This window comes from Euleptes europaea, chromosome 1 (genome assembly GCF_029931775.1).
Source record: "Euleptes europaea isolate rEulEur1 chromosome 1, rEulEur1.hap1, whole genome shotgun sequence".
NCBI classification, from domain to species: domain Eukaryota; kingdom Metazoa; phylum Chordata; class Lepidosauria; order Squamata; family Sphaerodactylidae; genus Euleptes; species Euleptes europaea.
Genome location: NC_079312.1, coordinates 36,191,263 through 36,205,496, shown reverse-complemented (window position 1 = coordinate 36,205,496; position 14,234 = coordinate 36,191,263). Strand labels below are relative to the sequence as shown.

The 14,234-nt window shown below is 45.4% G+C and overlaps 1 protein-coding gene across 3 annotated transcripts in view; it reads right to left on the bottom strand.

Annotated features, from left to right (window-relative positions):
- The window catches only part of ATXN7 (ataxin 7), a 146,924-nt gene that overhangs the window by 79,284 nt on the left and 53,406 nt on the right, over nucleotides 1-14,234 (bottom strand). Inside the window, exons 3-4 of one of the 3 annotated variants that reach the window (XM_056860010.1) lie at nucleotides 11,374-11,658; nucleotides 10,070-10,138 (exon numbers count right to left, since the gene is read on the bottom strand). In XM_056860010.1, the coding sequence (XP_056715988.1) occupies nucleotides 10,070-10,138; nucleotides 11,374-11,647 (343 nt within the window). In that variant the 5' untranslated portion in view covers nucleotides 11,648-11,658. Of the gene's footprint in view, nucleotides 1-10,069; nucleotides 10,139-11,373; nucleotides 11,710-14,234 lie in introns of those variants that run through there. The other 2 variants (XM_056860017.1, XM_056860028.1) reach the window with 2 other exon arrangements.

The following is a 14,234-nucleotide window of genomic DNA, read 5'->3' as shown; positions in this document are numbered from 1 at the left end:
GGTACACATAAAATAGAAAAGCAAATAAGCATCAGTTGGTCCAAGAGAAACAGAGGCCCGTCCCCTCTGTTTCAGCTTGTTCTGCCTTATCCACTTGGTCACTGCATCCGTGCACTGGTTTAGGATGGGTGCAGATACATCTGGTGATCTAATTAACTAAACATCTGCTTGTCAAGGTAGGATGATATGAGCATTTAATGACAATACTGATGCAATTGCGTTAGCGTCTAGATTTGTTTCCAACTTCAACTCAAAATTATGACCTTTTATGGCCCAGGCTAGCCTGATCTCATCAGATCTCAGAAGCTAAACAGGGTCAGCCCTGGTTAGTATTTGGATGGGAGACCACCAAGGAATACCAGGGTTGCTGTGCAGAGGAAGGCACTGGCAAAACCACCTCTGTTAGTCTCTAGCCATGAAAACCCCAAAAGGGGTTGCCATACGTCGGCTGCGACTTGACAGCACTTCACACACACACACACACACACACACACACACACACACACACACAAGCACTTCAAGACCTGGGACACACAAATGGCCTCTCCAGGTAAAAACCTGTGACACATGTGGATCAGTCCAACAATCTCTTCGCCAACTTTTCCTTACAGGGAGTCTGGCTGGCCTCAGGTTCCCTCAGCGGCTGCACCTCTATTACGTAATAGCATGTCTGAGGCAATATACCAGATCCCTTCCTTTTTAGTCTCTTGGAAAGCCTGTAAAACCTGGCTATTCTGGAGGACTTTTCGCTGATGGTTTCTGGAGTTAGGAAATCTGAAAAATAACCAGAAGTGTTATTATACCTGTTAAGTGACAAAACTGTACTGCGGCTGGTTATGGAAGTTCTGATGGGGTGCATTTTTGTTTTGCTTACTGTGTGATAAGTTTGTTTAGTTAAACATTTCTGAGCTGCAGATAGCATACTGTTTTTAATTCTTGCTGATAGCCATTCAGAGACTCTCAGAAGGGTGAAGTATGAATACTTTAAATAAGTAACAGGGCGATGATGTTCTGAATTCCCATCCAGAAAAACTGGTGCACAATTTCATGCAAAAATATAATTGCAACACCATTTTACAGTTACAAAGTTAGCCCCTCAGATGCTTTCTCATTATTTCATAAGCATTTATGGTGCAATGAAAGCATTTAGCAGCCACTAGACAAACTGTAAAATAATAGTGGGGCAGCCTGGTCCAGTGGATAATGTGCTGAACTGAGTATTGAGTGGCAGCCTCACAATTATGAAACACACTTCCTAGGGTGGTTTGTCTGGCTTGCTCACTTTTTGATTTTCAGGAGGCAACTGAAGACAGTTTTAACTAGGATTTGCATTTTGACTAATTTAGTTTTTATGAGCCCCGTGGTGCAGAGTGGTAAGCTGCAGTACTGCAGTCAAAAGCTCTGCTCACAACCTGAGTTCGATCCTGACGTAGGTTGGTTTTAGGTAGCTGGCTCAAGGTTGATTCTGCCTTCCATCCTTCCGAGGTCAGTAAAATGAGTATCTAGCTTGCTGGGGGTAAAGTGTAGATGACTGGGGAAGGCAATGGCAAACCACCCCGTAAACAGTCTGCCAAGTAAATGTTGGGATCTGACATCACACCATGGGTCAGAAATGACCCGGTGCTTGCACAGGGGTCTACCTTTACCTTTTTAATTTAGTTTTTATTTATTGGCCAACCTAACTGAAATTTTAAAATGTGGTCTTTTATGTGTGTTTTTTATCATTGTTGTTTTATTTGCACTGTAAACTGCCTTGAGTTCCACAAGGTAGAAAGGCAGCTAATAAATGTTTTAAATAAATAAGCAAACAAACAAATTATATGTTTGGATTGAGGAAACAGGAAAGACCACACTAGCTGGCTAGTAAGACCTGACTGAGGTTGTTACTTCTCTGTCATAGGTCTTTAAAATATAGTCATGCCCAGAGGCATGAGCTGAAGAGCCCTTAGCCTGAGGATTGTAGCCAACAACTGGAAGGAAGATCCACTAACAGAAAAAGAATGAGAGAGACCTGCTTTGCATACAGAAGCCTTCCCCCCTACTCCTATTTGTTTCTACTGCATTGTTTTGTATTGTATTATAGGCTGCTGCTTAAAAAATTAAACTTTAATTTGGATCATTACAACAACAAAAACCCTATAAAATTGGTTGTAATAGAAACAGATGCAAACACCCAAACCATGACAAGTCACTTTCTGCTGTCATTCGTTAAAGCAACTGCGCAGCCAGCCAGGAGACTACTGTGGACATGGAGACATCGGTTAGACTGGTGGCAAAAGGCTTGGCATAATACACTCCAGTAAGACTAAAGAAACTATGCTACGAGAAACCACAATGAGATTAAGATCTATCTGAGCTGTACTCCAAGCCAAATTATTAATACCCAGTAAGCTATTTCTCAGATCTCAGAATCGAAACATTCCTCTTTCTCCTGAAAATTAAACTGATCATCTGAAGAATGTTTTACCGAAGATGCCCCATTCTTCACCTCCTCCCCCTCACTGCAGCCCAAAATATACCCCCAAATGCTGCTGCCTGGGAAAAGGGAACTTCAGAATCACTAAAAATGGGGGTGGGGATTGAAAGTCTGCAGCAGGAAGGGATACTCAGCAAAAATGCCTTCCCCACCTTCTGTGAAAATCATCTATGGGATCCAATAGAGTGGTTTGCCTAAAGTCATCTAGCATGCCTGTGGCAGAAGCAAAGGCTTGAACCAGAGACTACAGCAGACATTGTTAGTCACTACACCACACCGGCCCTTTCGCAAAGATGACAATCACTCCCCTCCTACCTGCAAGACACTGTTGTTTTTCCATGTGGTCGAGTACATGTGCTGGTTCTGGATTTGCCATAATCACACTGAATGGAAAAAAAAACCTTCAGAAATGATAACTCGTATATCCTATTTTCATTGATGGAATACAAGTACAGTACTAAGTGCTTATGGCTATTCACTTCAATGGAATTGAGGCAAAAACTTTTAGCAGAACAGAATTCAATGGCATAATGCAGCTTGAGTATATACATGGGAGAATACACATACAAAAAAAGGAACCACATCTGGACAATATTTTTGAAATTATGTCCAATGCTGAAATTATTTTAAAAAATAAAAAATACTTGTAATGGGAAACTGGTTCCAAAAAGATCCTTGTATTACCGGGGAGGGGGAGAGAACCATTGTAAATCAATAGTTCACTTTTGTATGTATATGTTACAAAAGTGTTTATGCACACACAATTATCACTGACCTTTGCACAACAGTTACAATAGAAGGGAGAACACCAGGAACTGGCTTTAATGCTCAAAATTGCGCCAAAACAAGTTCAGGCTGCCACTTAAACCTTTGCCAAAAAGTACTTAAAAAAACCTGCAGTGAAACTGAGCCGATTGACCATTTCAAGCCCAGCTCTCAAATTACTCTTCTGTACAGGGAGATTCATACGTGTATACAGGATTATGGCTTTCTGGCTCTCTAATAAAACAGAAGTCCAACAGCACTTCAGAGACTAATAAAGCTGATTCCAGTGAAAGCTTTTGTGAGACAGAGTTCACTTCATCAGATACACAAGGAGGACATCCGCAACGTCAATGTATTTATATTAAAAGCTGCAAACAACAGAAAGGACAGGGGGCGGCAAGAGCTCTCTAAATCTGTATTCTTTTATATATTTGCTACTGTTTAAAATGTCTTTTGTTTGTCCTGGGTGTTCATATTTTAAGATACTTGTCACTGCTACTTTTACTCTTAATCTTGTAAACTGCCTCAAGAACCAGTTCTTCCCTAAGAGACTGCCTAAACCAGATAAACAAATTCTGACATACACATCAGGAAGCAGATACATGTATCGTTCCCCAAAAGGTCCTTTGGAACCAAGACAAACACTTGCCTGGCCTTATAGCTACATTAGACACCAGAATGCTTTGCCATGTACAAAAATACAACATGAGAATCAGCCATTATTTCCGCAGGATTCCTTGCCTCTACTGCTGCCTCTCAAAATGAGCAACAATTAAAACACAAACTCATGAAGCACAGCCACTGTGGAATACTCACTAATTTCAGAGGGGATTTGCAGGGATGTTTTTGGTAAGGGGGGATGATGGGAGCAAAGGGGTAAAAAGTGAACGGATGTATTCCACACGTTAGTTTGGTGCCAATTAATCTACTTATTTATAATATATTTTGCACAAAAGCTTGGCAGGCTGAGCTACAGAAGATGTCTTCGCAGGCAAAAAATTCCTTGTTCAATCTTTAGTTTTTTTTTAAAAAAAAATTAAACACATCCACTAAAATTCTTTTTGGACAATGTGTTTATATTTTTGTTTTATTTTCTGACCTCGTACGGATATAAGACATTTGGCTCATTTTTAAGTACTGTAGAAAAGAGCTGTTTTTCCAGCTTTCATTTCTAAAAGAATTTTATATTTGCTTCAAACTTAGACCTAAGTGGTACTCCATGTATACAGTCCATCTAGTACCTCTGTTAACCTGCAGATAATTAAAACTGCCACACTAGTATGCATGCCTCCTGCTTCTGGTGCTCTTTTAAGTTCCAAGAAATCACAGTTTTTGCTATAAATATTGCCATGACATTAAACACCCAGAACTGGTATAGCACAGCGACTAACAGACAGAGCTACCAACCAGGAAGTTTCGATCACACCTGTTCCATGATCTCACTAAACGGCTTTAGGCAAACCTATTCTCTCAGCCTTAGTCCACCCCCCATTTGCAATATGGAGCCGATAAAGATGTGAAGCACTCTGAAACACCCAAAAACCAACATGAATGCTAAATATTAACGATCAGCCTGGAAATGACAGCCTTAAGCAATGCGACGCTAGTTCATTCAGGAGATCTCAAGGCTACAGGCAATATTACCAAGATAGGTTTAATAGCCCTGGTATCAACAAGGTCCAAGAAAATGAATCTCAGATGGAAAACCAAACCCCCAAAGATGGAGAGATGTAACAAGAGTTGTCAAATTACATTAGCACATCTGATACTTTTTTGCACTGTCCCTAACTTTGTAATCCCAGCCTGACTGTATGGTTTATTAGATCTCCCATGCTGTTTGACTGCATTGTTTTATGCCATGTAGGAGCCCCATGGTGCAGAGTGGTAAGCTGCAGTACTGCAATCAAAAGCTATGCTCAAGACCTGAGATCAATCCCGATGGAAGTTGGTTTCAGGTAGCTGGCTCAAGGTTAACTCAGCCTTCCATCCTTCTGAGGTCGGTAAAATGAGTACCCAGTTTGCTGGGGGTCAAACGTAGACAACTGGAGAAGGCACTGGCAAACCACCCCGTAAACACAGTCTGCCTAGTAAACGTCAGGATGCAATGTCACCCCATGGGTTAGTAATGACCCGGTGCATGTATGGGGGACTACCTTTATCTTTACGCCACCTTGAGTCTTAGTGAGAAAGGTGGGCTATAAAGTAAAAAAAAAAAAAAGGAAGGTCCAGCTTCTTTAAAAAAAGATAAGAGCTTCTATGGCTGGGAGCTGTCTCCTCCCATTTTATCCAACCCACCAGCTAAGATCTGCACAGAGAGCAGGGCTTTGAGAGACAGTAGTGAGATGGGAGGAGACGAGAGAGAGGACATTTCTTGTGGTGGGACCTCGCCTCTGGAACACCATCCCCCTAGAGGCTTGCCTGGCGCCTACTTTACTTTCTTTCAGGTGCCAGGCCAAAAATGCATATTTTTACACAGGCTTTTAATTAGGGGTTTTATCTTACTGGCTTTTTAATGGCCTGCCTCTATTTCATGGACAGTTTGTATGCTGCCCAATGTTTTCTTTAACGGTTTGCTTTTAATATTGCTAGGTTGTTTTAAATTGTAAGCACAAAGCAGGACTCTTTACGAAAAAAGGGGGGGAACCTGATTTGTCCATCTAGCATAGGACCGCCATCAAAAGTGGCCTGCTTGGATGTTCCACTAAAGCTCACAAATAGGATACGATGGGGAGGACTTTCTCTCAACATAACAACTCTTGATATTGCAGAGGTGGGTTGCTATCAAATAATGATGCATGAAGCTATCTTCTATGAATATATGGGAGGGGCTGGGGCTCAGTTGTAGAGCATCTGCTTGGAATGCAGGAGGTCCCAGGTTCAATCCCTGGCATCTCCAGTTAAAAGGAATAGGCAAGTAGGTGATGTGAAATACCCGACTGAGACCCTGGAGAGCCGCTGCTGGTCTGACTAGACAATACTGACTTTGATGGACCAAGGGTCTGATTCAGTAGAAGGCAGCTTCATGTGTTCCTGAATATGACCAATATTTTCAAGCCATCTAACCTAGCAGCCATCAGCAGGAGTTGATTACAGGTTGCAGGCAGGTTTCTGTTTGTTTATCCTAAAAACACTGCCAATTTCTTAAGAGGAGGGTTTGCTTCAGCCCGTATTTAGAACCAGAAACGATCCTCGTCTTGGGGAATTGCATTTATACAGTTCTATGAGAGCACTTGAATGCATTCTAGAAGATACTAGGGTAGCGTTGATAAGGATGCTAACTCAAATGGACAGACATGACACAAGGCCCAAATAATTCATGGAAGAAATTAACAGCTCGGGTATCACTTCCATCAGCGCATTTCATCCCCGTTCCCCCCTCCTCCTGCTTCCATACGGGTGTACAGGATGGCTTCCTTCCCACGGCGCGGATTAGAGAGAAGCAAAAACCAACGACTTCCACAATGAGCAGCACATATGAGCAGCGAAGCATTTCAGGTAGCAGGTCACCTAGAAAACAACCTGAGTTGGCTTTAATCTCACCTAACCAGGTACCTGAAAACATGCTCGCTCTATCTCCGCATGTTTTGTTTACCATGAAAGAGGTTGTGTTTATTGATTGTGGCTCTTTTAAGGTTAGTGTATTTATAGATATATTTTTCCGGGTGCTGCTTGTATGGCCACCGCTTCAAAGCGGAAAGCACCAGTCAGGCCACGAGCGTCATTAGGCACGGTTCGGACGTAATGCCAAACTATGCTTTGGCATCGTGCAAACAAGGCTAGAAGGAGCCTCAGGCTCACTCACACAAGCCCTTCCTCCTCCCCTTGTGCGCCACAAAAGTAGTTACTTCCTGGCTCTGGAAAACTACGGCTCCCCCCACTGCTGAACTAGCAAACAATGGTTTGCCCTTGCCTTGTAATTCAGGGCTGCAAACCACAGTGTCTTGTGAGCCTACACGGAACAGTCATGCTTGATCTAGTATTACAAGCAGAATTATTAGGTATCCCAGTAACTGGCCAGCACAACTTCGAATCTCCGGAGGTGGGGCATTCTTTTCAATCATGTGTTTTCATTTGTGGGAGACATCACCCAGGATTTTGGTGCTGGGTCTCATCACCCTGTGCCAATGATGACTAGCTCTATATTTCTTGGCCTAAGCCATCTGATGCTACTATGATCTTTCTAAGTGCTTGACTGCCATGGTTTAGATGCCAAACATGAACTAGTGAAATTGAATTCAGGCAACAGGGACGTGATTCTGGTCAATGAACTGGATAGTACCGTACTCTCCACGTTGGACGGAGTACCACTGATCCTTGCTGACTCAGGAGTCTCGAGGTTTTACTTGATGCAGCCCTGTTGCTGGATAAACATGTAAGTTCAGCTACCAAAAAAAAATGTCTTCCTCTGTTTTCACCTGGCATGGGGGCTGGCTTGGCCCAGCCAATCTGATGACACTGATCTCTGCCACATTTAACCTTGAGACTAGACTACTGTAATGTGCTGCACATGGGACCAACCTTGAAAATCTATTTGGAAGCCTCAGCCTGAGCAAAATTCTGCGGCTCATCATGAGGAACATCGTTGACTTACCATGTAAACACCATTTCGCAATTACTTCCTTGGTTGCCAATTACTTTCCAGGTTAAATTCAAGGTGCTGGTTAACAGCTTTAAAGCCCTCATAGCCTGGTACATATACAACCATTTCTCCCATTATGCACTATTTCAGCACTGTGTACCTAAACAAGGCCTTTTGAAGATCTCCTCCTGCAGAGAAGATTCATCATAGCCTATGTTAAAGCTGTTGTTTTTTATATACTTTCCCATTGCGGCTCCTAACTAGTGGAACAAGGATGTTAGGAAAACTCTTATATTCCTTTCCTTCTGCAGTCTTTGTAAAACAGGACTTTTAGAAGGGCCTTTTTGTTAACTGTGATACAATCTTAATATTGGTTTATGTACGTATTATCATTTTTAAATCTTTAAACTGTTACCACAGTAAGCCTTCTTAGGAAAGGTGAACTATAAATGCTATAAAATTAAATACATTGTGAAGATAATATTAACGCCACCTCAACGGTTATTTCTTTATCATAGAATCATAGAGTTGGAAGGGACCACCAGGATCCTCTAGTCCAACCCCCTGTACAATGCAGGAAATTTACAACTACCTCCCCCCCACCCCACCCCAGTCACCCTACTCCATGCCCAGAAGGCCAAGATGTCCTTCCCTCTCATCATCTGCTTAAGGTCATAGACTCAGCATCGCTGACAGATGGCCATCTAACCTCTTCTTAAAAACCTCCAAGGAAAGAGAGCTTACCACCTCCCGAGGAAGCCTGTTCCACTGAGGAACCACTCTGTTAGAAAATTCTTCCTAATTCTTCCAAACTTTTGCCAAAGTTCAGACTCCTTTTCAATTGTTCACCACCTGCCCCGGTTCACCTCCCCCAATACAAGCCTGTTCCATCCCCAGGGCTCAGACTATTTGCAGGTTAAAGCCCAGTGCTAAAGATTGCCATATCAATGATTACAAGCAAAGTTTCTGGTATGGTGCTTCACTGACCACAGCCTTTAGTTCTGGGTAGATCTTCAGCTATTCTTTAAATCTGTTACTAATAATCAGCCAGTTTCCTTGTGAGGCTGCCCAGCATACAAACTTCTCGAAAACATATACATGTAGGGGAAATGATGTATTGGTATAGACTGTCATGCACGTTCGGGTACTTTTCTACACATCTGCCAGGCGACATCCTAAAAGTACGTCCCTCAGGATCACAGGGAAGAAACTAGAAATAGCTGAACACATCAACATATTCACCCCTTCTCCATGATTGCCAAAATACTCTTCAGTTTAAGACCCACTTAGTACGACAGCCGCTAAAAATATTACACCCTACTTTAAAAAACACCGATCTAAAAATATTATGTATTAGTAGTTTGCCAAAGTGCTAAATCTAGGGAAGGCTTATAAACAATCACAACTAGTCAATTAAAAAAAAAAGTTGCCTCTAGCTGAGGCAAGGAAGTTTTTCCAAAATGGAAGAGAATTGGCTTTTTTGGTTCTTTTAAGTCGCTATCATGTCCCAAATGATTACCTTGCTGCTTCTACACTTCCCTCCCTCTTTTTACTCGCTTCGATGTGTAGGGCCGTAACCTGAACTTTCCACAGATTATCACAAAAAATATTACTGATCTTTTGCATTTTCTGATGGTTGAATATGGTTCTGTTGATTACAATTTCAGGGGAGAAAAGAAAAAAGAACACAGTCGTGGCCAATTGCTTACAAAATTCAGTACAAGCAACTGACCTCTTGTCATTAGGTCTGCTCCTACCCAGTCCTAGAAAGCAAAACAATCAACTGCCCCCCAAACTGCAATATCCTTCAAAGGATTCTTATTAATAGCATTAGGACATTCGCACAACACTTCCTGTCAAGAGCTACGCAGGGTGAAGCATGACCACAAAGTGGGTCCAGTATGGACCAATGCAGAATTCCAGATTACCATGCTGGACGTGGTGAGACAGCTGACACCTTTGTTTCGTCCGATCCGTGCTTAACTGTTAAAATGCATTTTCATAACGCTCAGCAGTGCACACACCTAATTTTATTGGGACAGCTTGGACTGTTAATTTCTCCTAAACGTAAAATAATAAAACGTATGGTGACGCTGTGAAAAGAAACCGACTGCTGAGTCAAACTAACCTCTTTACATTCATTACAGGCTGGGGGTTGCGAATCCAGGCCCACACAAGGTGTTACTAGTGTGTGTGTCTATTTCAGTGACTTCCCTGGACAGTGGGCAGACCTCTCTAGGGAGACTCACCTTCTCTACAGAGTCGCATCGCTTCACGGTTTTTCCCGTATTCCTTGAAACTTTCTTCCAAGGCTGCCCCTAGAAGATGACAACAAAAGGAAAATGTCAGTTTATGGCATCTTTGTGGAGTAGGGGGCATCCAGCTAACAATGCGGCACATAGCGATTTTACCTTCCTTAAGTCCAGTGTCTCCATAGTAAGGACACTTGGCACCACAATGTCCAGTACAGTCTCTCTGTCCCTGTCCTGCCCCCCACGCCGCTTATTAACAAGGCAGTCAAGATGCAGAAAATTCAAAGCAGACCAAACAGTACAAAACAACAAACTCTGTCACAGACATGAAAGCAAACTGTTAGTTTTTTTCCTCTTAGATAGGAGTGACAGCTAGATCAAGCGCTTACCATAAAGGCAGAGAGCATTACAATCCTAAGTGATAAGAACTACTGGATTCATAGTTGCACACATGTATAAGCTACTATTCTGTACCATTTCAGTGTTTTCATTCCCACTCACACGAAGCAATTCAGTTGCCTAAATATGACTTCTGTCATGGGAATGGCTTGTAGAGACATGCGAGTGGACGAAAGTTGTGTCAAATGAGCGACAACCCTGTCCACTTGCAAGTCAGACAATTCTTTTAAGAATTTCTGAATCGTCAGCACACTGGTTCCCAAACATACAAATAATGTGTCTGTTGTCGTGCCTTTTTTGTGGCCCAAGCCATTTTAAGGCACACACCTGTAAACAAGAACTGTACCATAGCATGCACTTTCAATGCAAACACTGTGCCTGAAAATACACCACCCCTCTTTGGGTTCAGCCAAATTACTGGAGGGATGCATGAGGTGAGTGAGATGTACCATGATGTTCCTGAAATGTATACTTTAAATAAAACACCAACACCACCAAGTTACAGTGAGTGACCTGCGCTGAATGATTGGTGGTGGTGGTGGTGGTGGTGGGGGAACCCTGTCAGTGACACATCAAGCACCACTTGCGTACAGGACAACCTCAGACAGGAGCCGGGGTGGGGTGTGTGGAGCTGACCAGGATTGAAGAACCACCTCCGCCTACCTGCCCACCCCCACCTTGTTTCCAAACCTCTGGGTCTGGGGCAGATGCCTGCCCCCAGAGCCTTAGAGGCAGGGGAAGGTTGGAGCGCCCCCCCCTCCATGCCCGCCCACCTCCCTCCCTCCCGGGAAACCAGCTGGCTTAACCCTTTGCTACCAGGGCAGGACCTCTCCTGTCTCGAAACCACCACCCCCCCACCCAAAAGAAAAGGGGGGTTCTCTCAGGGGGATCCTCCCGCTCACCGTCGTTCCCGTGAAGTTTAGCGGCGTCGACCCAGTGGCTCCAGGGCTGCCCCAGCATCGCCTCCGGGCTGGGCAAGGACCTGCGCTCCCCGGCCGTCGCCATTGCCGCGGTGGTCGCGCTGGCCGTGCTGGCGGGGCCGCTCTCGCCGCCGCCGCCGCCGCCTGCTCCTCCTCCTCCTCCGCCGTGCCGGGGCCGCCGCTGCTGCTGCTGCCTGCTGGCCGCCGCCGCTCTGCGTTGCTCCCCTCTGACGTCAGCCGCGGCCCGCGCCGACATTCTTTCCGCTGCTACAATGTAACGAGAAAAGTCATCAGGCTCTTTAAGGTGGCGCCGCCGCTTAAGGAGGCTCCGGCACAGTTCCGCCCTCCTGCGCCGGGGAAGGCGGGCGGGCTCCCGCCGCCGCTGCTACGGGCCGGCGGGGCAGGGCAGCGGCAGCAACAGGAGGCCTCGCATCGCCTTTGTCTCCAGCTTCCCATTAACCTCCCCGAGTGCCGGGGGAGGGGGGAGGCTCGCTCGCAAAGCCGATCACCGGCGCAGCCCCGCTCTCGACCGCGGCCTTCCGCCGGCAGCTGCTGGCCCGGCCACCGAGCGCGACGCCGGCCCGGCCGGAGGAGTCATCTGCCTCAACAGCAGCGCCGGGAAACGGAAGGGCTCCTCCGCCGCCCGCCTCCAGCCTCCGCGAGAGCTCCAGCCCGCTTCCCGGCTCTTTCCCCCTTTCCCCCGCCCCTCCCTCCTCCCCCGACTCCAGAAACTTCAGTGGAAGGAAGTTGGTTATTTTAGGACTAGGAAAAAGGTCCGGGTACATCACCAGCCGCCCCCGCCCCTTTCCTCACGCAGAGGCAGGCTCTTAAAGGGACAAGAACATCCATTTCTCTCTCTCTCTCTCTCCCCCCCCCTTTCCAAGCCAGGATCTTTGGGCAATACCACGGCGACCCCCTCTTTATTCCCCGCCCGCCCGCAGGTTTGCGGGGTATTTAAACAAACAACTCCGGCGACTTCTTACACTGAGCTCCTGCTAAAGCCCAAGCTGCTGCGCAGGTGGGTGTCTTCCCCTTTCTACAGAGGGCTACCTTAAAAAAAAAAAAAAAAACAACCCCGACGCCTCCCTCCCCACCTTAAAAGTTTTCACGTCAAGCGCACAGGAACGGAGGCTGGATAGGAAGCGAGCAGGAAACTCACCCCGTCCGCGCGACTCATCTCCCCGCCCCCACCGTCGCCCTCGCGGACACCTTTTCCTTTCAACAAATGTCACCCCGCCGATCTTGCCTTAAAAGGTCTCATGTAATATTCAAATCGCTTCGCGCCCGTCCGCCAATGGGGCCGCGGCGAACGCGGGGCTGGCTCGGGCGAACCTTCCCGGATCCTGCCAAAAGCGCGTGCTTTTTCATCTGTCAAAAACCATGAATGGAGACAGAAACGGCCAGGTTTTTGCTGCCCTCTGGCTCGACTGGGGTTAATAAAAAGAAGTAACGGCGAGGAAAAACCCTGCCTTGCGTTTGCGTGTGTGCTTGCATGTGTGTGTGTGTGGGGGGGGGAATGTCCCTCGAACAAGAAAAGGTTTAAAACTTAAAAAGATGAGGGTTTATTCTGACCTCTGCTTAACTCTTTCACTGACTCCTCTACGAACGCACTCATAATTTTGTAATACTGCAAACATTGCAGGAATTTATTATCAACGTGAAAGGGAAATCTGTTGGCAATGACATCTGAACCCAGAAGACAAAATATGAATAAAATTCAAAATATTTGGCTTTTCCCAAACACTTTACAGTTTTCTTCATAAAGGTGGGAAAAGCATAAGAACATAAGAAAGGCCCTGCTGGATCAGACCAAGGCCCATCAAGTCCAGCAGTCTGTTCACACAGTGGCCAACCAGGTGCCTCCAGGAAGCCCCCAAACAAGACAACTGCAGCAGCATTATCCTGCCTGTGTTCCACAGTACCTAAGATAATAGCCCTGCTCCTCTGATCCTGGAGAGAATAGGTGTGCATCATGACTAGTACCCATTTTGACTAGCAGCCACAAATAGCCCTCTCCTCCATGAACATGTCCACTCCCCTCTTAAAGCCTTCCAAGTTGGCAGCCATCACCACATCCCGGGGCAGGGAGTTCCACAATTTAACTATTTAACTAAAAGTAGCATCTAGATTTTCAATTGATGGTTGGCAATTCATATGATTTTTTAAAACTGAAACACAAACTCACTATCATGTCACGTTTCAAATCCTTCTCCACAGACAACACCTCACAATTTTTAGAGTCCCTGCTCACACACCACAGCCATGTCAATCCATGGATTCAAAGCATTCTAGAAAAACCCTGCATCCAATCACCCATCACATTCATAGCTAAGAACTGTATGGGGGGGGGGGGATTCGGGACTTCATGGTGCTACCACAGTGCACAAACTGTCATGGATCATCATGATTTCTACATGGTAGTGGTGGTGGTGGTAGAAAGTGCAGTCAAGTTGCAGCCAACTTTTGGCAACCCCACAGGGTTTTCAAGACAAGAGACACTCGGAGGTGGTTTGCCATTTCCCTGCCTCTGCATGGTGACCCTGGTATTCCCTGATGGTCTCTCATCCAAACACTAACCAGGCCCAACCCTGCTTAGCTTCCAAGATCTGATGATATCGGGCTAGCCAGGGCTATCCAGGTCAGGGTTTTCTACATGGACCTCCTTCCAAATCCTGCATCAAATCACACGTGTTCATAGATGGCACCACAAAAATATGGGTCCAACAGTTTGTCATGCTGACATGGCATAAAAACCAGATTCAAAAACCCCTTTAATTTTTTACATGGAGTCCTCCAAAATTCACCATCAAATTCCACATTGCATCAGTAACCACTGACCATAC